Source organism: Eutrigla gurnardus, assembly GCF_963514095.1.
Source record: "Eutrigla gurnardus genome assembly, chromosome: 23".
In the NCBI taxonomy this organism is placed as follows: Eukaryota; Metazoa; Chordata; class Actinopteri; order Perciformes; family Triglidae; genus Eutrigla; species Eutrigla gurnardus.
This window is the reverse complement of record NC_139934.1, coordinates 5,986,054-6,011,658: the sequence shown is the minus strand read 5'-3', so window position 1 is coordinate 6,011,658 and position 25,605 is coordinate 5,986,054. Positions and strand designations below refer to the sequence as shown.

The 25,605-nt window shown below is 44.8% G+C and overlaps 2 protein-coding genes and 1 long non-coding RNA gene across 6 annotated transcripts in view; 2 read left to right on the top strand and 1 right to left on the bottom strand.

Annotated features, from left to right (window-relative positions):
• The window catches only part of poln (polymerase (DNA directed) nu), a 33,077-nt gene extending 27,514 nt beyond the window's left edge, over window positions 1-5,563 (top strand). For 2 of the 4 annotated variants that reach the window (XM_084002794.1, XM_084002793.1), the window contains exons 20-24: window positions 3,483-3,593; window positions 3,697-3,775; window positions 4,184-4,251; window positions 4,377-4,438; window positions 4,776-5,563. In XM_084002794.1, coding sequence (XP_083858920.1) covers window positions 3,483-3,593; window positions 3,697-3,775; window positions 4,184-4,251; window positions 4,377-4,438; window positions 4,776-4,868 — 413 coding nt within the window. In that variant the 3' untranslated portion in view covers window positions 4,869-5,563. The remainder of the gene's footprint in view (window positions 1-3,482; window positions 3,594-3,696; window positions 3,776-4,183; window positions 4,252-4,376; window positions 4,439-4,775) is intronic. The other 2 variants (XM_084002795.1, XM_084002796.1) reach the window with 2 other exon arrangements.
• Window positions 5,564-14,085: 8,522 nt separating this feature from the next.
• nat8l (N-acetyltransferase 8-like) lies at window positions 14,086-24,732 on the bottom strand. Its single transcript, XM_084003411.1, has 3 exons — window positions 24,396-24,732; window positions 23,261-23,425; window positions 14,086-14,489 (listed from the first exon to the last, which is right to left on the bottom strand). The coding sequence occupies exons 1-3, from the start codon at window positions 24,697-24,699 to the stop codon at window positions 14,122-14,124; spliced, it is 837 nt and encodes a 278-aa protein (XP_083859537.1). The 5' UTR covers window positions 24,700-24,732; the 3' UTR covers window positions 14,086-14,121.
• LOC311009567 lies at window positions 18,861-21,105 on the top strand. The gene is made up of 3 exons (XR_014596663.1): window positions 18,861-19,514; window positions 19,599-19,748; window positions 21,073-21,105. It is a non-coding gene; the product is annotated as an uncharacterized lncRNA (long non-coding RNA).
• Window positions 24,733-25,605: the final 873 nt, after the last annotated feature.

The window sequence follows — 25,605 nt, the reverse complement described above, 5'->3', positions numbered from 1 at the left end:
ATATTGGAGGAAATGTGTTGCATACTGTACAGGAACTGAACCCAGAATTCGATACGTTTATTTATAGGATTATAGATTGGGGTCAGAGTCAAAATCAGGGGTTAATAATAAGGATTTCACACAGGAAAAGTCAGCAAATTGTGTCCCTAAAACACATTTAATGTGTGTGTGCATGTCTGGGCTAGGGACTGCACTTTTGACACTCACAACAATTTTTTCGGCATACACACATACACACACTCTCTCTATGGATTTGTGTGTGTGTTTGGCTGTGGAAGAAGAAGATGTGCTTGCATTGGCAGGAATGAGACAAACTGCCGTGGGTCAATACTTGAGGGCGACGAGGTGGATGGGTGGGGGGTGGGGGGGATGGGCTGATGGTTCAGACGGGACACTCTATTTATATTCGGACCGAACTGCCAACACAGCACACCTGAGACTTAAACACGCTCACACAAAATAGTGTGAAGTCTGCACTTTAACCCATTGCACTACATGAGATGCAGGGATGAGGTCAGTCTGCACCAAAACGGATCATCCAACCTTCAACACTGAGGCCGGTTTAGCCCTTATCTGTATCTTATATGAGCTGTATCGGCTTTTCTTAACCTAATTAAAGCACTTAACGAGTCAACAGTTTAAGTATAAACCAATTACATCCCAAACAAATGAATCTGTGTGTAGTCTCTCTGAAGTGTGTGAGGAAGAGCCATTTGAAAAGTAGCTCCTTAGTCATTTTCTCTTGTATAACAAAGTGGATCAAAAATAACCTTGTTCAGTGGAAAACGAATTAGGACCGGGCAGTTGATGTTATTTATGTGAGCGGGGATGGCGTACACCTCCGTCACAAACCCTGACCCTACACGCAGACAGATCCTCCATCACCCCCAGCAACCTATCAGCGCTGACACGCCCCGCTCGCCGCTCATCGCTTCTCCTTTCTCCGGTGTCAGCTTCCTAATCGAAGCGGCGTAATGGAACTCATTCTTCCAAAATGCTGCGCACAGATCGCCGTGGAAGTGATGTTGCGCCTGGCGGTCTGCTTTAATTCAGCTCATCACCATGGTGATCCTCCCATCGGAGACTGTGCCAGGATTCATCTGCCCCGCTCGTCCCACTCTCTCTTTGTCTTGCTGTCCTTCAGTCTGTCTGTCTCTCTCCAGTCTTTCCCCTCATTCTATCCATTTGCCTGTCTCCCTTTTTTTTTAACGCTTTCTTTATTAGGTATATATATCTATATTTAACTATGTAAGTATACAAACGCACACAAGAACAATAAAAATAAATACAATTCACTCTGCTGACCCCGTATAGGTTGCATGTTCCATATATTCTACACATTTATAGCCATTTAACCAATACCTGGTCTATTATCCTCACTTATCCAGTCACCGTTTTCATATCTCTTTTCCTTTCCTCAGGCCCATCATTCCACAGCAGCAATTCACAGCCTCTGACCGATAAAATAGTCCCCTGTAACTTGTGCCGGCTGGGAGGAGACGTTCAGTATGACACACATGACGCACTGGCTGTTTCAGCTGTACTGTGACTCAGAGAGCAGAGATTAATTTGTGCCTGGGCTCCTCGTCCACTCTGCACCTCCCTGAATTTGTAGTTGATTGGTATCTGATACGGCGATATTTTGTACGGAATCGCTGGAGGCTGGCAGGCGGAGAAAGGATGAGGTGAACAGTGCAGACTCAGCTTTTCTCATATTTATTGGAAATGGATTGGAAAGGGGAATTTGAAGGTGAGGTCAGTGTAACAGAGAGGGAAGGAAAGATTGTGAATTTAAGGGAGGATGAAGAACATAAATCGAAGAGGCCAGAACGTAAAAACTACTTTTGTATGTTGAAAACTTTGTTGTGTAAACGTCCCCTGAGTAAACCCGTCCTCATATCATGCACATTTCATCAATGCGCTCTGGATGAATGCTGTACATTCACTTGAAAGTAGCTGAGATAAAAAAGATGTGGAGAGACGGAGGGTTTTCTTTAACAACAGGGGAATCTCAAAGATGGAAATCTGCTTCTGAAGGCCACAGCAGACACAGGGAAGCCTCGATCCACACAGACGGGCAAACACTCACAAATCTTTGCTCTGTTGAACACACATTTCTCACGCACATACACATGCATACGATTCAACTTTAAAAACTACGTAGAAAATAACCACGTTGATGTTTCATGTGATGTTCTGCCGTTTTGCATTACATCAGCCCCTTGGTTTTTAATCTTAAGATTTTTTTTTGTCAGTTCACTGTTTCACTATCCGGCCACAACCTTACTTTTTGAACTTTTAAATCAGATTTAGATCAAATTTTGATCAGATATTGCTAAATCCCAATTGGTGCATAGGATGAAAATAGGTTGTCATGGTTCCTTTTGTTAGTTTCTTATTATAATTTGATGCTTGATACACACAGTCCTCTTTTATATATGTATATAGTGCTATATTTATTTCCTTTATATGACGAGTGCTCTCTTTACGCCTAATGTTTGTTGAAGCTGAGCTGACCCGTTCACTCATCCAGTACATTTCATTGTACCGTTGACCATCACAGACGTAGGACCTCTTTCTCCCCGCCTGAACTTGAAAAGCGCCGGCCGTCACACCACTGTGTCACTGGCTTAAAGAGCACACGATTGGGTTTGAAAAACACACACATTCCAGCGTGATTCACATACCTGTCCATAGTTAGAAAGCACATTGTAGACTTCACATCCCTGTCACTGGGCCCCAGGACAAAGGTCACATTCCTGGTGAAAAGGTCACACGCATGTGTCATGGGTCAGTTCACAGTGAGCAGACGGGGTTTTTTTGTGTTCGGTACTACTTGTGCGCTCGTTTCCTCTGCGTTTATGCGTGTGTGTTTGATCGTATGTGTGTTCTGGGAAGAGGGTCATTCAGGTTTCATGCTCTGGCTGACTTTCCTCATAGTAAGGGATACTAGAGGGATTAAGCCGTAAAGCCCGCTCCATTGTCCAGCTGGTGGAATGTACTGGTCCAGTGTGTGTGCGTGTGTTTGCGTGCGTGTTTGTTGCATACCTGCATTTGATAATGTGTGAGTTTGTGTATAATGTGCGTAGCACGTCACTGCACATTCTTTTGTGGCCCTCCGATGTGTGTTTGTGTGACTGTACTGGGAATGTGTGGGTGTTTCTATTTGCTTTTCTCTGTGATTCATGTCGATACCGGGGGGTCATTGTAAACCTGCTGTTAACATAATCACCTATAATGCTGTATCAACAAATGACTTTTCATGAATCTCTTGAATGAATCACACTACGTAGCTTTAATCCGGATCAGCGCGTCGTTGTGGACGACTCGCTTGTCTGGAAGGAGTGAGATGGTTCCGACAAAGGAACAGGAAAAGTAGTGCACACGGATTCATGGGCCAACATTTCTTTCAGTCTTGAGACGGTGCTCAGAATGATGACTACTAATTATTTAAAATATCTGGTGTTTTTGCTTCTGTTAAGGTTATGTGCTCTCCATCATGGGTCGTCGGCGGACCCTCCCTAACATCAACTCACCCGATTGGGGCGTCCGCATGCAGGCTGAGAGGCAGGCAGTCAACTTTGTGGTCCAAGGTAGGATGACTGATGAACTAGTCTTCAACACTATGACTATACTTCTGATGATCAGGATGTGGCTCAGAATTGTTTGCGGTTGAAGACAATCATTGTAATGCAGGTTCTGCTGCTGATCTCTGTAAGATGGCCATGATCAAAATCTTCAACCTGGTCTCCTCCTCCAGCTCGCTCTCTGCCAGGTACGACCACTCATCCTGCCTCTACTGTCCTGAGATGCTCATACTGCAAACACCGTGTCCTTCTCTGCAGCAACAAAGCACACATTAGCTCTTCACACTGTCCTCCCATCTGAATGTACACGGCAGAGTGCTATATTAATGAACAGGAACTGACTGAGCCTGCCGTGCCAAAGCACACAAACAAGCTTCACTGCGACGACTCCGTTTGTAGAGCTGAGTTTTCTCCAACGACTGCTGTTACATGCCAAACATTCAGCAAGAGTGAACACACTTCAAGCCAAGAGCGAGAATGAAATGGGTTTGTAGGGACAGCAGGATGCAAAGTACGGGCATGTTGATGAATATGCTGCATTATTAGTAGCTGGAGTAATAGTCTAGTAGCAGATAATGTGCATTTTGTGTTTGTAGGCTGATAGCACAGCTCCATGATGAGCTTCTGTACGAAGTGGAGGACTCCCAGGTGGAACAGTTTGCAGGTGAATTTACAACTTCCAGTATTAGTTACCAAAGATTCAACTTTTATTAAAGACACTGTCTTGTAAACAGTCTTGTAAACTGCGCCTACATGAACCACAATGCAATGGGTCTGGTCTGTGTGCAGGTCTGGTGAGGAGCACCATGGAGTCCCTCCAGCACATCCACCATCTAGGAGTCCATCTTAAGGTTAGGAACTAGAACCTGAGATGAGAATCGTTCAGTGGAGATGTACACAATAACATCTGGACTGTATTAGGCTTTTGTATTTCTTTTTCTTAAGAAATACTTCTTCTTTTTTTTGTAAGATTTTCAAATAATAGCTTTAATTTACATTTGTGATTTGAAATCATCATCGGTTTTGTGGATGCTCTTATTGTCGATGAGTTAGGTGAGTGAAAATCAATGTGTGTGTGTGTGTGTGTGTGTGTGTGTGTGTGTGTGTGTGTGTGTGTGTGTGTGTGTGTGTGTGTGTGTGTGTGTGTGTGTGTGTGTGTGTGTGTGTGTGTGTGTGTGTGTTTTCCAGGTCCCCCTGAAGGTGGCGGTCTCCAGTGGCAAGTCTTGGGGATCCATGTCTGAGCTTAAAATCCCTCCAATGTCTCCCTCTCCTTCTCTTTGAGTCCTTCCTTCCTCCTCCCTCCCTTCTTTTCTCTCTCTCTTTCTCCCCCTCTCTCTTCTACGACCTCGCCTTCATATCAAACATACTGTTCTTGCTCTGCTCCCCCTCTCTCTTTCTTGGTGTGTCCTCATCTCTCTGCCTCGTTTTTTAGTTTCTTGTTCCCTTTCGTATTCTCCCCGTTTCCTTCACTCCGTCCCTCCTGCTCTCTCTTCGCTTGCATCCACATTGCTATGGAAACCAGGCAGCTGCAGCTCCTTCCAGCTTCTTGCTTTCACTCTATCCGTATCCGGGGGCAACGGCAGGAGCCACAGACTGGATAGCTCTCCTCCATCCTGCAAAAAAAAAAAAAAAAAAAAAGATTCCTTGTCCTCCTCCGTTTTCACGCTCTCTTGTTATTTCTCTGCCTTGTTTCCAAGGTGACTCTTGACATTTTAGAGAGTCTATGATATTTATTTGTTCATAGAAGTTGCTCGTATGATTTATTTTTATAAAAGGCGTTGAGCTAGTGTATACCTGTGTTCCATCTTTGTATTCTGGTTATGATTTGTTCGTGCTGAATAAATCGTCTGTGGTGCGAGGTTCCCACTCGATGAACCCAATTACATTTCTCAGCCGGTTTTATTTCCTCATGCAGCTATTTTTCTTTGTACACAAGGCACTAATCCCTAATTAATACTTCAAGCTTATTTGCATAATAAGCTTGAAAAATAGTCAGCCTTAATTGACTTTATAAATAAGTCAGTTTTATTTGGCGGATATTCGAGTATTTTAATGCCATAAAGTCATGATTTTCAGGGACGTTTTCTCAAAGAAGTGCCACCTTTTTTTTGCGTTCAGCTGATTCAAAGCAGATGATCTAATTTTGCTTCGCTCTCTCCATCTTTTATCCACTCTCTTGGCTCTAGCCCACTCTCCCCTTTGTCTTGTCCATGCCTCTGTCAAGCACACACACACACATTCCACAAATACTCTTACAAAAGCATACACACACTAAAGAAGCTCACACACCCATCACGCAGCCACCATGAATGCGATCACACACACAGCCACTGGCTTCCAGGCACACTGACCGAGTTTCCTGGTCTCTGGCAGCCACACCGAGACTCCCCTTTTATACTGTCCTTCAATTGAGAGCCTTTAAGCCTACAAAAAAGGGGTCTGGGCAGATCCATACACCTTGTGACATTTTGAACAAAGCCTGAGCCCCATTACCTATTTAAAACGTCACCTCATGTTGGCTGCTAATTATAGGAGTTGTCACGTTTTAGGTGGGGTACAAAGGCGGCATGTGGGATACCCAGCCAGATCCGCCGACAGTTCTGTCTTGTCATGTATTTACATTCCTCTAGTTTCCTTTCTTTGTCGGTGGAACAACCCTTCACTTTGCCTGTTGAACCGACTGGCAGGAATGTGTTCTCCAAGGGCTCGTGTGAGGGACGCTTTTCTCACCAGGTCAGTACGAGCAGTTCAGAGCCAAAGCAGTGGACAGTGTTATGGAAATCTGCCCCTCTATTCTCTCATTGTTCCGTGGTTTAAGGGTGCACGGCCTTCCCCCTTTGAGAGGGGAGCGTGAGACTGGTATGTGCAAATCCTAGACGGCACTGTGCGATTTTGGAGTAGTGTTCAAAGTGAGTATGGAGGTAAAACAAAAACGAATAAAGCTGTTTTTCAGTGCTGGCTAAATCAGCACTTTTATTTTTGTTAATTTCACCTGATAAAATCATCTGGCAACAGGTCACATGACTTTTTGTTTGCCTCCATTTAATCCCTTGAATATTAATATCATTGTAAAGATGAATGAGGTTATGATCGTATTAATTTGCCTTGAGCGATGCCTTCACTTTAATGACCTGTGCCATTAGCAGGAGCCCAAGGCCCAAGGGTCCCTCTGAAGACTCAAGTTGTCAAGGGCAACAGCATGTGCTTCCCCTAGCTGCCATGGCAACCATGAGATGTGTAAGTAGACTCCGCGGCACATATCTTCACGGCTGTGATTGCCGACACTAAACATCTCCTCAAATCTAATATTCATCTGAAATCCTTCAGCGTGTGTCGTCCCCCCTTCCCTTCTCTGCTGGCGAGCACGAAACAAATCAGCTTACTGTTGCGACGTATAAAAGCTTAATGCATCATCATTTTAATTGATACAATATATGTACATCCATGTTTCAATCGTCGTCATAATGCAGGAAATCCCATCTTTACATCTATACAGTGTTCCAGGTGTTTGTCAGTATAAAATAAAGGGTTAATAATCACAATAATAATAGTAATCCCGTTGGTGGTAATACAGCAGTCTTCCAGAGGACTGGCAGAAAGGGAACTGAATGCTAATGGACCCCAATAAAAAACCAGGTGGTCTCTGCAGTCTCACTGAGGTCGGGCAGACTGGTTGAACCTTGAGCACATCTCCCTGGGAATCACTACGTTTGCTAATGCTTGACCTTATGATGCAACATGAGACTCTTCTCATCATACCTGTCTTTAATTCTGACCCTGCCTCTCCTCTCTTTGGTTCCCTGTAACCTCTCTCACCCACTGGGCCCCTTGCACTATTTTGTCACTGCTCTACTTTACATGCCTAAGGGCCTCTTTTCTCAAATTCCTCTTCGTACCCAAAGTGCCCTTCTCCTGACTCCCATCCCCCCCCCCTAAGTCCATCCATCTCATCCATCTCTCTATCAATCCCTCCTTCCATTCCTCTATCGTGACCTGCCTGCCTCCCCGCAGTGTGGCTGCATATCAATCCCCTGCTGTGCTTTGTGCGGGTCGGTTTCCTGGCAACAGACAACAGCCATGACGGGGCTCCAGGGCAGAGAGAGCCCCTTGCATTAAAGCAGCTTGCTACGCTAGACAGCTCAGTCCAGAGCCACTGATATTCTGGGCCATGGCTGGTGTGTGCTAGAAGCTAACAGAGACAGTGTTTTCAGGTTCTCTCTGGTGACTTGAGAGTTCAAGCAGACAGGCAGGACAAGGAAGGCTATGTTACAGTGTGGGACAGAGACACTGTAGCCCCCCAGAGTGGCAGCCGTTAGTCAGTATGGGAGGCGATACAGATGAAGATACCTGCACTACTGTAGAATCCCTTTATTAGTGCAGTAAATAGCTTTAAAATATAGCATTTTTAAATAGTTTAAATCCACAGTTTCTGTTACAAAAGGAGTAAAAATGACCCCCGGATGCTATTTACAGTAAAATATACTTTACAACTTTACAATAACTAACTTGCAGATTCAAAGAAAGACTTTTGAATCTCTCTTTGCGAGAAAAAACGTGATTGAGAGTCGCCGTCCTGGCAGCTGCAGAAAAATAAATTAGTATTTTCAATTTGTACTGACAGAGTGCATGTCTCGGTGGTACAAGATCACCGGAAGTCTTTGTGGTTAATTAAAAGCTCGGATTGCACTACGCCATCTTTTCCCTGTCTGCTTGAACTGCTCATTCTTTAGCATCCATTATCCCTCTCGTGTCAGTTCCCCCATTTCCTATTGACATCTGTACAATATGCAGAGGTACACCTGTGTACTTCAACTTTGAGTTTAAAAAAAAAAAAACACACATCTTTGACACCTCTTTGTAAAGAAAAATACAAAAAAGAAACATTTTACAATCAAACACCCCTTCCGGCTCCAATGTAATGAGTGGTAATGTTGCAATGCCAATACTGTGATGGCATCGCTGCCACATACTGGTACAGTATAAGGGATAAAACATTAATGCAGCATTTCATGTCTTTAATAAAATCACTGTGGATAGTATGCCATTATTTTGTGGTTTCTGTTTGTTTGTATTTATTGCTTGATTGGATGGCACGTGGGCAGGATTTCTTTTTTTTTTTTTTTTTCCAAATAAAACAAAAGTACAGGATTGTGTTGAACAAAATATAGCCACATAAGGAATAAAAATGCAGCAATTACTGTCACCTTTGGCAAATTTCCACCTCATAAAATTAGCCACGGGTCTTGGTACGAATTCTACATCGTAGTATCATGTCTTGTATCTATGCTTATGATACATACAGTCGGTAATACAGGAGAAAGAGAAACTTTATCCATATTCTTCATAGGAAATGTAAAAAAATCAAAACTATCTGTACTGTAATAGCAAAACAAGACACAGTTGTGCTACAAGTGCTTATGTGTTCTTGGCACCTGTGGCCTCAGTCCAGAGTGAGTCCTTCTGTATTTGCCACAGTGGAGCAAAGGTAGAGAGAGAGAGGGAGTCCATGCTGCGGAGCTCTGTTGTTGCAGACCTCCTCCCGCTGCCCCACCGCACACCCCCGTTTATCTGCCAATGTGGCACATTCCTCCCTCACCCCTCGCCCTCCTCGTTACGTGGAACATTCCTGGCGACAGCCATCTTCTGAGACAAAAATGAACTCCGTCAGGATTCGCTAAAACCAGCAGAGATGACAGGTTGCTGAAAATAATACGTTAACAACAGATGCGGCTATTTACAATCACACAAAATGTCTAACATCTAATGTAGTGGTTTAGTCGCTTAATTAAAGAATTAAAGAATAGCTGCTTCTCCACCCCCACCGCTCCCTTCGTTCTTCTCAGTTTTAAAGTAAAAAAAAAAAAGCAACCAGGAAAGATTTATAACCTAAAAGTCTTTCTAAGACGTTAAATGTTGGCAGTTTACATTCATGCCTGTGAGTGTTCGCCTCCCGAGGCTGCCGAGCGTGGACACACACCACCAGAGTAACGCCACACACCCACAGGATCTGTACATTTGTGCAGTTTCACCCGTAGATAAACTGAATTAAATATCGGTCGTGACATATATTTTACTTTTGCCATTCGGTTAGTTTAACGGCCAGAACTGAAGGATTTTTTTTAAAAACTGCTGAATTGGAGCTTTAATAGCCTCAGCTTGTGCCTCTGTGTCTGCCATCAGAGTGAGCATCGGATGTTTTTTGGGTTCTAAAGCACTCGAAACTAAAAGAGCCGCCTCCTGCAGGAGAGGCCTTTTATGCAGCATACCTTCTCAAACCTCAACCAATAGGACGGCACACTCGCACTCAAACAAAATCACAGAAAACCAAATAAAAAATAATAAAAATGAGATTGATTTGGATTGTACATCAGCAGGACATTTCTGAGGAATGGTTTGTAACTAAATGTACACTCTGGTAGAAGTTGCATACAGGTTTAATTACTACATTCTAACATTGACTACGCGTCACCGGTTTTTATAATGGAAGGTGAGACTTCACAGGGCATTCACATGAAGTAGAAAACAGACGTTGCTCAGACTTGAAATAAATGCATTATAGTCAGTGCACTTCCGCTTTACAATTCAAAACCACCCCTCAACTACCTTAAGCCATGCAGTCCACAAGATATTGGACCTCCAGCGTTTCATTCCTGTGCATAAGGCCTTGGCTTTTGAATGATATAACCTTTGTTCAGAATATGTACCAGTATGGATGATCACTTCGCATCACATTCTTCCACCCAACGAAGACCGTGCTTTATTTTACAATCCACCTCTCAACCTTTAGACCACACCCAAGTCTTATAAAGGGCAGGTTGAGTCATACAGAGAGGATGTAAACACAGCTATACCTTATTTAACACACCTCAGCACCACTGACACCTGCATTTCACCGACTCTGATATCTGCTCTATAGAGAAACTGCCTGTTGTGTCTTTTCACCTCATTTCCTGTTTAGCCTAGAAGGATGTTTTTGTAAATACAGTCTGAGGGCCGGTGGTAGCTGTTGCTCCAGAAACGTCACATAACACGATCCTCGTTTGACTCTCAGACAACAAGCGAGTTCAAAGCGGATGCATCGAGGTGGTGCGAGGTATCCTCCGCCCGATGAAAACATCTGACACGTTTTAGAAAACAATACCGTTTGATGCTTGCAGAGCATCTGTGCCTCGCTTCTTCTTCTTCTTTTTAAATTTAATTGAGAGATCTTAGGTTGGCTCCAATTAAAAGACTTGTCTGTAGCTAAACCTCCTCTAGACGTGTCTCGGCTTGCACAAAGGAAAGGGAAGAAGCCTTCGTACCGTGGGACCTGACATACATAAGCTTAAAGTTGCTAAGTTCAATTTGTGTCCTTTGTGGGGATTATGTATGTTAAAAAAAAATGCTGTGGGAAGTTTAATCCAAATTTAGATGCATAAGAAACTGATATGTACCGTATATTTTCAGCCAACACAGGTGGAGGTTCAGTGAGGCGTTTGAGGACACTTTGGACAGGAAACAGCTATTGCCCGTGTCACCAGTAAAGTCAAAACAACTGCAAACCATCACCCTGTCCTGCTGCCTGTGTTTCCTTCATCTGCATATGATAAAGGATGTCGCTGTATGTACTGCATGGGAATATATCTGTATCTCTTGCGTCATTTGTCCAATGCCCATTGATGATCTTAGTCCTGCAAAGTCTTCGGGACCCTTAACACAAGCTGGTTTAATAAAAAGAGCCAGTGATGGATAAATCTGAATATCAAGAGCCGCGTTTTAACTTTCGCAAAGGCTTTTAGAATGGGATACAAGAGCACTGGCTCGTGGCTGGTATTAATTTCCCCTCCGAGAGAATTAAGATCTTCTAAAATAATATAAACTACGATAGAAAATTACAGGTCTATGGTTCCACTGTATGCCATGTGCAAGGAGTTTCTCCCCTAAAACTTATTTTTGCATTCAAAGACACATTTCATGCAAATGATACAATTTTAGGTTGTTTTTTTTTTCAAGAAAGAAACACACATTTCTTTTATATGTTCATTTAAAAAAGAAGCATATATATATATATGTATATATATACATATATATGTATAAATATATGTATGTGTATATATATATATATATATATATACATACATATATATATGTATAGTGTATTGTATATAAATTAGTTGCTATTTTTTTCCTACACTTTTCCAGGGCAGGCACCGTACACACACCGGGTACAGAGGCATGCCACACTTGCATTGCTTTTTGCATTCTACAGTTGGTTGGCTGGCAGGCATGATGTCATCCAGACAGTGCTGCTGTTGGTGAGTGTATCTGCACCAACTCTGAACACACACACACAAATGCATTTTCTCTCTCTGTCTGTGTCTTCTGCATGGCACCCATACTAATACAAGCATACACCACCCTTTCAACCTGGCACCAGCCTGTCCCAGGGCGCCACACTGCCTCGATGACATCAGAGTAGGGGGGGCGGGGTCTGGGGTTGGTCCAACAAGCTTCAAATGGAATAATTAAAGCAGTGCAGCAAGGCTCTGTGGCGCATGCAGAGATGGGAGGGGAAATGGCTGTGGCCTGGGACAGGGGAGGTCAAAGGTCAGTGGAGGGTTCAGATGGCAGGTGTGGGGTCTAGCCCAGGGTTGCAGACAGATTCATGAATGGGAGAGTTTGGGGGGAGGGGGAGGGTGGCAAGGCAAGGAGGGTGATCGCTAACTTCATGAGGATTACATTTGTATTCAATTTTTTTCTTTCTTTTTTTTCATCATATGTGTATTTTTTTTGTTGCATTTTGCTTTATATTTAACTTTTTTACAAATGGTACGATGATAACTTAAGCTCAGAGTCGTGCATGGCTGAATCTACTGCTGGTTGTACGGTCAGAGGATGGAGATGGAGAGAGGCGTTATGGGTGAAACCTTGATGTTTTGCTCGCTACATGAGTTTTCAACCGTATACACAATATAAATACATGGGCAAGGGGGGATACTAATGCCAATATAATGGTTTAGATAATTATTTGCTGTTTGTGCTCAGTTATTCACTGTTGGTTTGCAAGTATTGCTAGTAGTCATGTCTTACCCAAGTTGTTCCCCAATAACCTGGATTAAGTATATGGAGTGTAGTCTGCAGCTACGTTGTAAATTGTCATAGTTTTGAAGGTAAAATTTGCATATTACAGTATGGTAATATGTGATTAAAGTTATAAAATTACTAATTATCAGTCAAATATTAAACCCTTTCAAAATGTTATACCTCTTCAATTAGTAAACAATTCATAAGAACACATAGAAAGTCATTGTTAACTTAGATAATACTTGACTCGTAGCAAGAAAGGTGCGCGTCTGTTCACGCCAAATAAAATTCACCATACACTGTCGGGGCATGGTGTAATGTCTGACCATAGCCTCACACACACACACACACACACACTCAACAATCACACACACAAGCTCTGACATGCAGCTATATTGTATCATGGGATCTGCCCGCGAGAAAGTTCCACCCTCCTGTCACCTCAACCAATCAGAGACCCTCTCCACAGTTCCAGTGATTTAAAAAAACAACAAAAAAAACAATAGAAAGGAAGGAGCGATTCCATCAAATGATCAGTGAGGAGAATGAAGAGGGGGGGGGAGGTGTGAGGAAGATGCACTGCGTTGATTCTGGGACGCTGGACACACAGTGCGTATTCCGGTAACCATCCTGCCGTCCTTCTCTCTCACTGTGGGGGTCAGTAACACACTCGCTGGGCTTCAATATGGTGTCTTGAGAGACTGGCTAAACGCCAGATCACTTGGTTTGTGTGTGCGTGACCTTCTCCTGTCCACAGTGCACACACAAACCTAACATTGAAGAGCTTTTTGTAAAAGAGCCACCACTTTTTTGTGTGTTTTGCTCTCAAGGAAGCCATATCTGCCCCTCCCAGTCCATTCACTGCTCCGGCCACTGCCAATGACACGGAGTGCACGTCTGTTTGCACTCTCCCGCTGTCTAAACACATCTGTTGGATTTTTGGAAGATCGGAGAATGCGGGGGAGGCTTGAGGTGATGGGGGGAGGGGTAAACAGGGCATTGTGGAGTCGTAATGAAGGGAAGTATTGATCAGTCACGTGATCTTTCAACCGAAGGGTCAGGGGAGGGTGCCTAGTTGGGGTGCCAGTTAGATGTCTTCTATAAAAGCCTCTTTTTTTTTCTCTCTCCCACAATGAAAAGGGGAGGGGTAAAGGTACAAAAAAATAGCTTAATAAAATAGAGGAAAAGAAACAAACTCTTATTTAAAATGTAAAAGTATAATACAAAAACAACAGCAACAAAAGCGTAATAGTAATGAAAACGTTAGTGACTTTAAAGATGAAATAGTAAAAGTGTTAAGTTGTACTCGAAGTGATCTCTAATGACACAAATTAAATAAAAGCTGTCGGAGGAGAGGATGCAGTCGGGGCTCTTGGGTGAAGGAGGGTCGTCTCTCTCTCTCTCTCTCTGTCCCTCTCTTTCTCCATCTCCCCCTCTCCAACTCTCTCTCCCTCTGCCTCCCTGTCACCTATCACTCCTCACGGAGCTGCAGGCGGTAGCGGCTGTAGCGGATCTGGAAGAAGAGCCTCTCCAGCGGCGTGCGGCTCATCCCGGGGAGCCTGTAATCCTCGCTCTGGCCCGTTCGACGGAAGCCCAGCGACTCGTACAGCTTGTGGGCGGCCAACTTGACGGCCGTCGTGCCGAGGACCACGGCGGCGTAGTTGTTGCGCACGGCGAACTCCAGGACGCGACGACCCAGTGCCTTTGCGATGCCTTTGCCGCGGTAACGAGAGTCCACCGACATGCGCCGCAGCTCCACCGCGTTGTCGTCCTCGCGGCCTTGCGCCGCCACGATCCCCACCACGCGTCCGTCGAGCACCGCCACCCAGAAACAGGAGCCTGACAGGAACGAGACGATAGGTTTGATGAGATTCAGTTGGTTTATAAGGGCAGACCACTAAAAAAGGCAGAGTAGCTTAGCATAGCTTAGCATGAGAGTACACGGCTAACGCTAACAAAATCGACCTGTATATTTTTAAATCTCCACAAAAGTGTAAAGCAGCCAGTTGTGGTTAAAGTTTAACATCTTATGTGGTCATTAAGGAGCTTTAGAGGTGATTGTAGCCAAAGCAGGCTAGCAGTTTCCCCCTGTTTCCAGTTTTTATGCTAAGCTAAGCTAATGGACTACATTTTTACCATATTAATCATCTCATGTAACTCTCAGCAAGAAAGCAAACAGGCTTATTTCCCAAAATGTCAAACTATTCCTTTAAGCTAGTAGTTTCGTCATTTCACTGTTTCAGTCTTAACCCTGAATCCCAAGGTTGATTTATCAGACATTCAAACAGACAGATAATTAGATTAGATAGTCAGAAGCAAGGTTAGTAAGGTTAAAAATGTCAGCATGCAACGCTCCTCCACCAGAGTACCGACAACCCAGAATAATGTCAGTCTTTATCTGTGCTGCAGGTTCTAAGCTGAGTGATTGTGTTCGCCTTTGAATGGCATTTTCAGTGATAATGCTTCAGGTCTTTTGGGCCAAACCAATGTGAATTTTTTTGTTTAGCTTCACACAAACACATTTGAAACCTTCTATTATTCAGTATTCCTACCTTACTCTGAAATAACTGTTAAACCCATCTCACGTGTTGCTTTTTAAATCATTCCCCTTTGAATCTTAATCAGGCAGTTTATAAAAACATGGGCTTGCTTCACTTCCTTCCCGATCATAATCTCTCAAGGAAAATCTCCTCAACCTTCTGTTTTTAATGACGTCACCATGTCGTCGTTTTTACAGGATGCTGGCAGTGGTTACATGGTCGTGTGCTTCAATGCCATCTGTTTGTTATAGATAAAGTAAATCTCTGTCCGTGTGTTGGTGAGCTCTTGACCCTAATGCTCCCTCCGTTTCCTTCCTCTGACCTTTACACATCACTTCTTCTCTCCTTTATTTCTGCCCGATCTCCCACTCACATTATGAAGAACCCTCCGACAGGCAGTGACATTAACATGATGCTTCCCGTGTGTTGGGAGGGATTTGATGCCCCTGCAGGCCTGCGTTAAGCTGATCCACAGGCTTCTGTTCCCGAATCAAACAACTGTCATATGTAAGCTGCCGCGTCAACAGGAAAACCTGCGGACTCACCACCCTGATGGCATCGCCGGGAGACTGTCTGCAAGCGTCCTTTCACTAATCTATTAGAGCAACATCTTGAATAACCCCAAAAACAGCCCATAAGAGCATCCCAGTTATAGATTCCCTCTGTCTGGCCGGATTAAATGAGACACTGGTGGAGGAAACCAAGCCAAAGTTTTGCCCCGTTCTCCGTCTCTGAAGAAATATAGGTCAGATGACTGTGCAGTTTTCTGACATTACATCGCTGGATCATAAAATTCCCTCCCCCATTAAAAAAAAAAAAGGGCAGTCAGTCATTTCCTGCTGCCATCCGGGGGCGGACAGAGCGTGAAGCCGATTACACGGCGCTTTGATGGACGGCCGTTAAAGAGCTCGTCCGTACGGCCGAGATTCCCCAAAGTTGTAAATGTCACGCAGCCCTCGCCCGTACTGTAGAATGATGTTTCATTATAAGCAGATGCTAAAGCTGCAGTGGCACTCTGCTGGCATTATTATGATTGTGTGTGTGTGTGTGTGTGTGTGTGGTGGCGTAGGAGGGGAGAAATGTTCCATAAAGCCCTCCTGACCATCTGTCTGAACTGAGCCTCTGCCAGGATCGAGGACAGCGCAGGAAAGCCGACCGACCCATCACACTGTGTGTATTACTTGACAATGTGTCTCACATCACATGGGGCGATGAACTACACTGGAATATTACATCTCCCTCCTCTGACACTGCTTCCCCTTGTGAAAGCTAAGCAGGGTGTATTGACCTCTAAGCCTCTTGACATCGCTGCCCAAGGAGCGTCACATCTGCTGGATCTGACACTGTTAAACTATTAAACTGTGGATTTAGAGAGCTATCATCATGTCTGCTGGGAAACGGCACTTCCTGGAGACGGGGTAGAAGACGGACACAGAGAGAAGGGGAAGGTAGAAAAGAAGGAATGCTCCAAAAGACAGTTTATGTTGATTTTAAGATGCTCTAGACTCTCATGATGAGATTCTGAAGATTTCAAGCTGTGATACTCTGGAATATGGATCGATATCACAACAAGGTTGATTGGACAAAGAGGAATGAATAAGACACTGTTTCTCTTGTGCTTTTGAGCAAGTCACTAACCGCCCCGCTGGCTCCAACACAGCAGCTCATTGCTGAAGAGCAGAGCTTAATATAGTGTTAATATACAGTGCGCCGCCCGTGTTTCGGTGCGTGTAACTGCATCTGGAAGGGCCGTATGAATGAGCTCACTCACTCAGAAAAAGAGGCGAAAGAGGGACAATGAAGAAGAAGTCATTCATCCTTCCTCTCGGAAAGAAAGAGTGAGCGAGCGGAGGAGGAGGAGGGAGGGAGGCATCTGTGTTAACAGTAATAGCAATGAGCCTGAAAGGATCCATTATTGCTGCCGTGGCATACCAACAACGGGGGGAGGGAGGACAGCAAATCTACTATCATCGCGGAGGGGGAGGGGACCTGAAGAATACGGATGATCTGGAGAAATAAATCAAAGCGTGAAAAAAAGAAGAGCTCTGGAAATCATAGCGACTCTCACACACAAGCACATATCTGATGACGGTATTCTGAATGCAACAGATAATGACATCCAAAGGATATTGATCTACCTTCGTGCGCGCGTTGTGATATGAACCCGAAACCGCACGCCTGCATCCATAGAGGAATAGTTTTTATGGCGTCTAACGAGATTATTCGCTCTTCCTTCGGATGAAACCTAGAGGGATAATTCACCCGATAAGCGTTAAGTCTAGACGCCGCCTCGCTGTCTGTGGGTTTAAGTCCTGATGAAAGCTCATAAGTGGCTTGACTCCATCCTCTGTGTTTTTGTCTCTGTTTCCATTGTGTTCTAATAATTAAACAGTGGATTTATAGTCACTTTTATGTGCGATATTATGTGCAACTGTTGCGTCATCACCTGACCCTGCTCTGCATGGAGTGATGCTGCCACTGATGATATTTTCTAGCATACATGTGGTAAAACATCATTTTCTATCTCTGCCATCAATTTGGACCACAAAAAGACAAGTATGTTGTTCTCAAAGCATCTACTTCATCATATCTATACATGTATATGTACATATTTGTTATAATACATGCATGACCCAAAAGCCTTGAGTGATAGCAGGATGGATTATTCATTAGTTACTGGTTCATCAGCGGTTTCTTCCCCCGTCACGGACAGATGAGAGGAGAGGTGACCGTCACCTTCCAGATGCTACTTACAGAAAATGAATAATCAATATGTATTAACATTAAACTGGTGGCTGAAGCCTTTACCAACAAGCTGAATCCAACGCTTTGACCGGTGTGTCGACCTCACTCACACGGCTGCACCCTCCGCTGTTTCCATTAGCTGGGAGGAACTCATTAGCCGGCCGTTTACTAGTTTTACTGCCTTCCTGCCCATCAACGCGTCGCCGCCTGTTTGTATGCAAGCATGCGGCGACATGCCACATTTTACACACATGCTACACTTAACTGTGTGCATGCCATTGTTCATGTGGCTGCTACCGCTGCAGCCTCAGCCCACCCTCAAGGCCATCAGCTGGGCTTCACACCGACATACAAAAATGTGACTCAACCAATGACCTGTAGACCCTCTTATACGGCTCTTCTGTAAGAATCAGGACCAAGCTTTTCACACAACGGGCCGTAAAATCACTCATCTGTCACGATCAAGAGTTCCAATGAGTGTCTTTGTTCCATATTGGGTCCTGGTGTTGTGTCAAGAGAAACGTGTTCATGTACTTGCAGCGTAGAGCTAAAGGGATGTACCGGCGAGATCTCCAGTTTCTGATACAAGCTGGGAACCGCAGAGTGACAGGCTGGACATTTAATGGAGAAGAATGGAGCCAGGCTAGCTGTTCCCCCCCCGTTTCCAGTCTTTATGCTAAGCTAACCAGCTTACTTCAAACATAACGGTGGTATCAAATTCTCATCTCACATTCTCCACCGGGAAACAACAATATATAGAAAAGCGTGTTTCTACGAGCCTGCATCTTACTGTTAATGTTGATTACTATGTTGATGATATAATGATTAATTGATTTGTTCTACCAACAGTCAACAATTTAGAATCATATGAAAGGGAGAAAAAAAACAAAATCCTCACATTTCAAAAGCTGAACTAATATTTAGCTTTTTTCCTTCTTGACACAATTGATGATCAAAAAAGCTGCTGATTGATGTTCTGAATCTAATTGACTTATTATTCCTATTTGTCTGTGAATGTGTACTTTAACCTTTGAACCTCCAGCATGAGTAGCATAGCAGTAATCTGTTTGAATGAGAAGTAAATACCATTTTTCTCTTATTTCTTTCTGTTTTAAAAAGAGACTAAAGGTTGTATCCTTTGCTGGGGAGGAAAGCATCACTTCCTCTGTTTGCCACTGCAGCACCTCCTCTGCTCCTTCTGCACAGGACAGGAGGAGGAGGAGGAGCGATACAGGTGGGAGAGAGAGAGAAGACAGAGGAGGAGGGAGGGAGAGTGGGGGATAGAAAGATGGAGAGAACGATGCCTTACAATCGAAGGTGAGGAGTCGGACATATACCCAGGAGACCCCTTTGTCTGTGTGCTAACCAGCACATGCAGTACATCAGGGGTGAGGAGACCACCCCTCCCCCGGATGCCCCCTCTCCCTCTCACATTTCCCCTCTCTGTCCATCTCAAATAAGCACAGCGGGTACCGATGTCGGCCACAGCGAGAGTGACCGGCGAGGTTCCATGACGTCGCCTCGGTAGACGAGACCCTGCAGTGGTCATGGCGCCTCATTAAACAGCCAGTATTACCGAGTGGGTATCACTTCCAGCCGGGGAGGATTTGGCTCAGTGTCTAGTGTGGACCTCATTAAATCATATTCACTTCTTTTTCTCCAGGCACTAAGCTGCTTCAGCGTGACCCGCGGTGACAAGGCGAGGTGTGAGGGAGGGGGGAGGGACGTTATCCGCCTACTGCCTGAACACGACGGGAAACCTCCCTTCTTAGATGGTTCCTCCTGGCCCGGTGGGATTAAGTGATGGAGAGAGGTAGTAACGCTTTCCTTACGAGGGGAGCCAACAACCCCCTTTAACGTGACTGAGATTGGTGCCGACATGAAGCAGCGATACAATGAGGAACGCTGGTTTGTTCTACAGGAGGTAGACTTAAATAATCTAGCTTCTTACTTCCTGTAAACTCATTAGCACAAGACGTCTTAAAGGGGATGTTGCTAATCTAGCCTAGCTTGTTCTCTATATAATACCAACATATTCAAATTCCATTTTTCCAGAAAAGAGCACACAATTAAACTGCCATGCACCAAATAAGTCCATGTGTTTGTTCCAATTTCCAATACGTTTAATGGCATTTTGCTAGTTTTCTGCGTGAAAATACTTGAGTTAAAGTATCTTTAATTCTAGTTTCTTCCAGCCCACACCCTGTAGTTGTTAACACACCAGCTGTGGACATATTGACTGGCAAATTGAGCCACTATTGGTTTATTGCCTCCAAGGAAGGAGAGAAAGGGGAGGAGCCTGGAGTGTACGAAGAGCAGATGTTGTGTTTGAATTTGTCAAGCTCTTATTTAACTGTTGAGTCTCAATGATGGACTTTAAACCATTTAAACTAAAAAAAATGTATTTCTAAGATTTGAAAATTCAATTTAATATGTCTCAAATTGCATATAAACCATCTCAGCACCTCTTCTTGTTAAGGACACAAGCTTTTATCCTTTTTTTTTTGTACAGCCATATACATTTATACTCCCAGCCGATGTTCATTCAGTTTTCTTTACAGCCTCTCTCTACACACACACACACACACACACACACACTTTATTGTGTGGCAAATGAAAGAGGCGACAGCTGGCCGTAAATGGCAGCAGAGTGAGTGATCACAACACACACACACACACACACGGAGGAGATAAGAATATTGATTGGTGTAGTCGCTCCATGTGTACAAGGAGACGTGGCTCCAGTCAGCCCAGTTCATTTCCCTCTATTACCAAAGCAGTCTGTGGTCGGTGTCCACTAGTTTTATTCAATACACATTTTCTTTAATTGTCAAAAAATGTGGATAACTGAGGGAATGTTCCTCTCCTGTCCACCCGTCTTTAAATCTCACCTCCTCTCTGCATTTAAAGGAGCATTTCTCCCTCAAGTTGATTCATGCCGGGTTGCAGCAAAACAACATTCATATTGTGATGCTCTTATTTATCGTCACACCACGACATCAGCCTCAGATGACCTCTCACACACGCTGATTAATGTGGTCGTTATATTCATCTGAAATATGATCCTATTTATTTCCAGTATTGCAAAGATAATATCCATTTCAAGTCAATTTCCAACTTTTGACTCTTTCTTACAGCTCCTCCTACCCAGAGTTCATTGTGGACCTGAGATGTCCGGACCAGAAGCGTGGCAACATGTGGAATGAAGATGAGTAAACTCAATCTAGCATTTCAGTGCCGTTTGAAAGACTCAGTGATGCTGGATAATTTCCCTAATTGGTGTTTTTTTCTACTGCTAGCAAGCTAACCTAATCCAACAACTGTACAGAATACAGAATTCAGAGCATCAATATCACAGAAACAACTATTTGTTATGTAGGAAAATAACTATAAAAGAAGCTCCAGAAATGTTACATCTACCTAAAAACCAGCACAAAATATGACAATAATCAATACAAACTACCATAAACATTAATAACTACCACCAATAAACAAAATAACATTTGCATTTTTGAAGAAAAAGCAGCACTTTACACAAAACTACATGATGGGAAATAGTATGCTGTGCATTTAGAGAGCGTGCTTAGACCTATACACTTAAAGCTACTATTTTGTCAAAATTCATCATTATTTTAGTCTATATTTTCTCACTAATGTGAGCAGTGAAGAAGAAGAGCACTCAATAAGTTGGTATTTTGCATGTTTTGTCCTCAAGTGGTTGTGTATTAAAATAAACCCTGACTCATGTATCTCTACAGGGCCCTCTGCTCCTCTGGTTGCAAAATATGCATTTTTATTTGACATTTATGCACGTGTTGTAAAAAAAAGATAGACTTTTAGCATGTATGAACCCTTCAATTTACGTGACACACAGAAGGAGCAATCTTCAATTAAAATGAGTGCATATCTATAGTCAAACGTGGAGCGACGTCTCCCCGAGCAGAGAACGAAGACACCGTGTGTGTTTAAAGTCTGAGCTTCTGTGAAGCCGGGCGAACCACCACGCTGGCTTTAAGTGCATGTGAGCACCTCTGGCTCACTCACAGCTGCCACTCTGCTCTGTTGTCATACGCCGCTTACAGCTGATAACGTCGAAGAGCAGCACCAAACCTCAGGTAAACACAGGCACCTCTCTCAACATAGCAGTTAGCCATGATGGGAAACGCTCCCCATGTCATATTAAGCACCTTTAAAGGGAATGTGTTGAGCCAGACAGATAGATCTGGTTTTAGTTATGAGAATAAGCAAACAGCCGCCGCAATTGTCCTGAGATTTCAATGTGACATCACCTTTCTCCAACTAAGCTCCACCCACTTTAAACCAGTGAGAAGAACACCTCGTGAAAAATAACTTTTATGGAAAATAAACGCGTCCCCGTGGCTGAAAATCCAAATCCTATGAATATGAATCAGTTTCAGGGCCTTTAAGTGTGTTCATCCTGTACTTCACACATAACCAATGACAGAGGTGCCTCTCCATCAGGACTGCATGTTGGTGCCCAGGTGTTCGTCCCCCTGGGCCCATTCAGTTTGCATGGACATAATCATTAGCATTGTCCAAGAGCAGTGGTGCCTGCCCCCCACTAAACCATCTCGGCCCTGCAGCAATAATGGGAATGCTAAATTGCAATTGTGTATGCTGTGGATTACCAGGCCAGAGGGCACAATGTCGGAGAGAAAGAGACAATGGGGGGGCAATTGACTGGCTTAACTAACACCTGCTTTTTGCATTGGCCACATGGTTTGGGTTAACAGTGGATAAATGTGTCCAAGGAGTTCCAGGGCAGTGTGTTATGTGTGGCTGGCCATCGCTCACACGCCTAAAAACCTCCCTCCTGGAGAGAATGAATAGTTTGAGATCACACTGGAGGTGGATTGATTTTTTCCAATTAGAAGCATTAGCGGAGGAAACGAGCTTTGCCGACACCCGAGCGTAATGCAGTGAGTGTATCAGCAGTTTCCCTCCGTGGCGATCATTAGCCCTGTGATGCAACCCCCCCATCCCCCCCCCCTTCAGGCCCGTGACCAAGTGGAGCTCAGAGAGGAAGCGGGTGGGGGAAGGAGCGCAGAAAGAGGAGGAGGAGGGGTGGGAAAGAAGGGTGGAGGAGAAGGAAAAACCTGCATATTTGATGAGTTTCCTCTGGATTGGCTGAAGACTCTTGACTAGCTTAGTTTCAAGTATGTGTAAGTTGTTCTGGCCTGTTATCTCTCAAGCAGCACGGTCGTGTTTTTATACCTTTACCCCGGTGGTGGAGCATTGCTGGCCGACAAAGCATGTTCATGTCATGTACAGTGAGAAGAGTGGCGTTTTCTCCCCTGGTCTTACCTGTGGGTGTCATGTAATAAGCCTCTATGTCAGCCATGTCCGTGTGCAGAGCACAGTCCAGATAACTGTGGATAACTTTCCTGCTGTAGAAGTAGCGCGCGCCCATGAGAATGAACGGTGCACAGCAGGTCAGCGTGACGGATTTGGTCACGAAAAAGCACATTACTATGGAGAAATGGAAGAAAAATAAACGAAACCTGTCAGAAAAGAGAATCACATGTTTGATTTTGGCGGAATTTGACCCCAAACACAGACAGAAGCATCAACAGAGAAAAACTGTTTTGAACATTTTTCATAAAGAGAGATTACTTTCACTGAAGGCGGCAAATAAATTTAACCAAACTGTGAAAGTGAAGCACATTAGTGAAGCATGTGACAAGTTCAGTAGAGAGTACATGGTTAGTTGAATTCATCAAACCAGTGGAGTCCACGCCGAAGTAATTAGTCGGATGTAACGCTAGGGGGCGCACAGTGAAACCTCAAAAACAAGCAGGCTGGATGCTGCATAGCATGTTGTTGCGTGGCATGCAATCACCTAGTAGTTAGTTTACTCCAGCGTGTGTGGAGCATCTGAGATGTGGAGGGATGGAGAATCTCTATCAGATCAATGAGACCGCTCCAATCTGATTGGTTGGGGGGAGGAGGAGGGAGGAGGGGGGGTCAGGCAGGACTACCATGTCTTGTGACGTATACAGTCTAATTATGACAAACTGTATTTGATATTTTGTCACGATGCATCGATCCGCGCCGGCAACGTCAACAAAAAGCCAACTGAGATCAGCGCGCGACTGGCGCAGACCGCTCGTGCGCGCGCACCACCGGCGTAGCCAATCCTCTCTTAAATTCATTCATTCATTCACCGGCATGTCATCACATCATCAGCGGGGGCCGGTTACACACGTGCACCATGCGTCTGGCCATGCCTTTTGTTGCGTGATGGGCAACATGCCGGTGTGTGTCGGCGGGGTTTCAACAGGGGAGGGGGGGCGGATAGACGGTGGCTTTGTGCGGGATTTGAAGTTCCTCACATGAATCACATTAATAAAAAAGACTCGAGGCTACAATGTGTTCAGGAATAAGTCTTCATGTCGGGGGGTAAACAAGCCGATGCGATGCACGTAACGCGGGTACTTACCTGTCAGAAGAGCGTATAAAAACTGGGTCTTGGGCTGCTGCCTGAGCCCCCGGAACGCCGTGTTGGGTATCCTCTCCATGATACCCTCGTAAAAGATGCGCCGCACCTCCTCCTGGTCCCCGCACTCGAACTCGCGGATAAAGACCGCGTCCTTCCTCGCATCCCTCGCCTCGGCGGGGTTGAGAGCCGCGCTGGACGGAGGAGAGCTCCACATCATCGACTCTTTTTTGGTCCCGGGTATAGCATCGTGTTCGTCCGCAACAATTTTAGTCTCGCAAACCATTTTGGGAGACGAAAAATGCATGCAACTGGCCGCAAAAACCACTACAGTTTCGGGTGGGGGAGAGAGAGATTTAAAAAAAAAGAAGAGGGGGGGGAGAGTGAGAGTGGGGGAAAAATGGTTGATGCGTGAGATTGTCTTAAAAAACAGAGAAACGATGAAGGGGGGTAAGACGGAGGGGGATGTTCTGCTGCAACCCTGAGCGTTTCTGACGACCAAGACTCGCCGGTGTGATCCAAGCAGTATTTATAAGCACGCAGGGCGGGTAGATTCAGGTTCAGGGGTTGGGGTGGACCTCTCACTGCACAGATTGGTGGAAGCAGTGCGCCGTTAAATGCTGATGGAGAGGGAGGAGGGAGATACGCACAGCCTCTCTCTGTCTCTCTGTCTCTCCGCATCTGATCAGGCTCGTCTTTTGAGGATGCTGGCCCGTTTGAAGGGGGTGCGATCGCGTTCATGGGTTGTTTCTGGACCGGTGTGTGTCGGTGAGGAGGATCCCCGGTTTGCGTTAAGCTCATCGGGCACAAAGGCGCGAGGTAACGCGGGGGGGCGGTGCGTCAAACCAGGAGGAAACCTATAGTTTATGATGTAGGGTTAGAATGACATATGAGGTGGAGATATGGCGTCAGAGCTGCGTTAGACCGGGACTGGGTGGGCGTGTAAGACACATTTATCTCCCGACATTCACTGTGAAGCACCGGATCCAGCTGGTCGTCGCCCCGGTGTCTGGGCGCACCGGCGGTCCTCCTCCGCCCCGTTGACTGACAGTCTCTGCTGCACTGCAGTGATCCCTCTCCGGCTTCCCCTTCGCTTCGTCACCCATGCCCCATGTCATACAAACAACAAACACATATATATAATGTATAATAAGCTCCGGGGACGAACCACCGACTTTACGCACGGATGGTGATGATGATGGTGATGATGCTC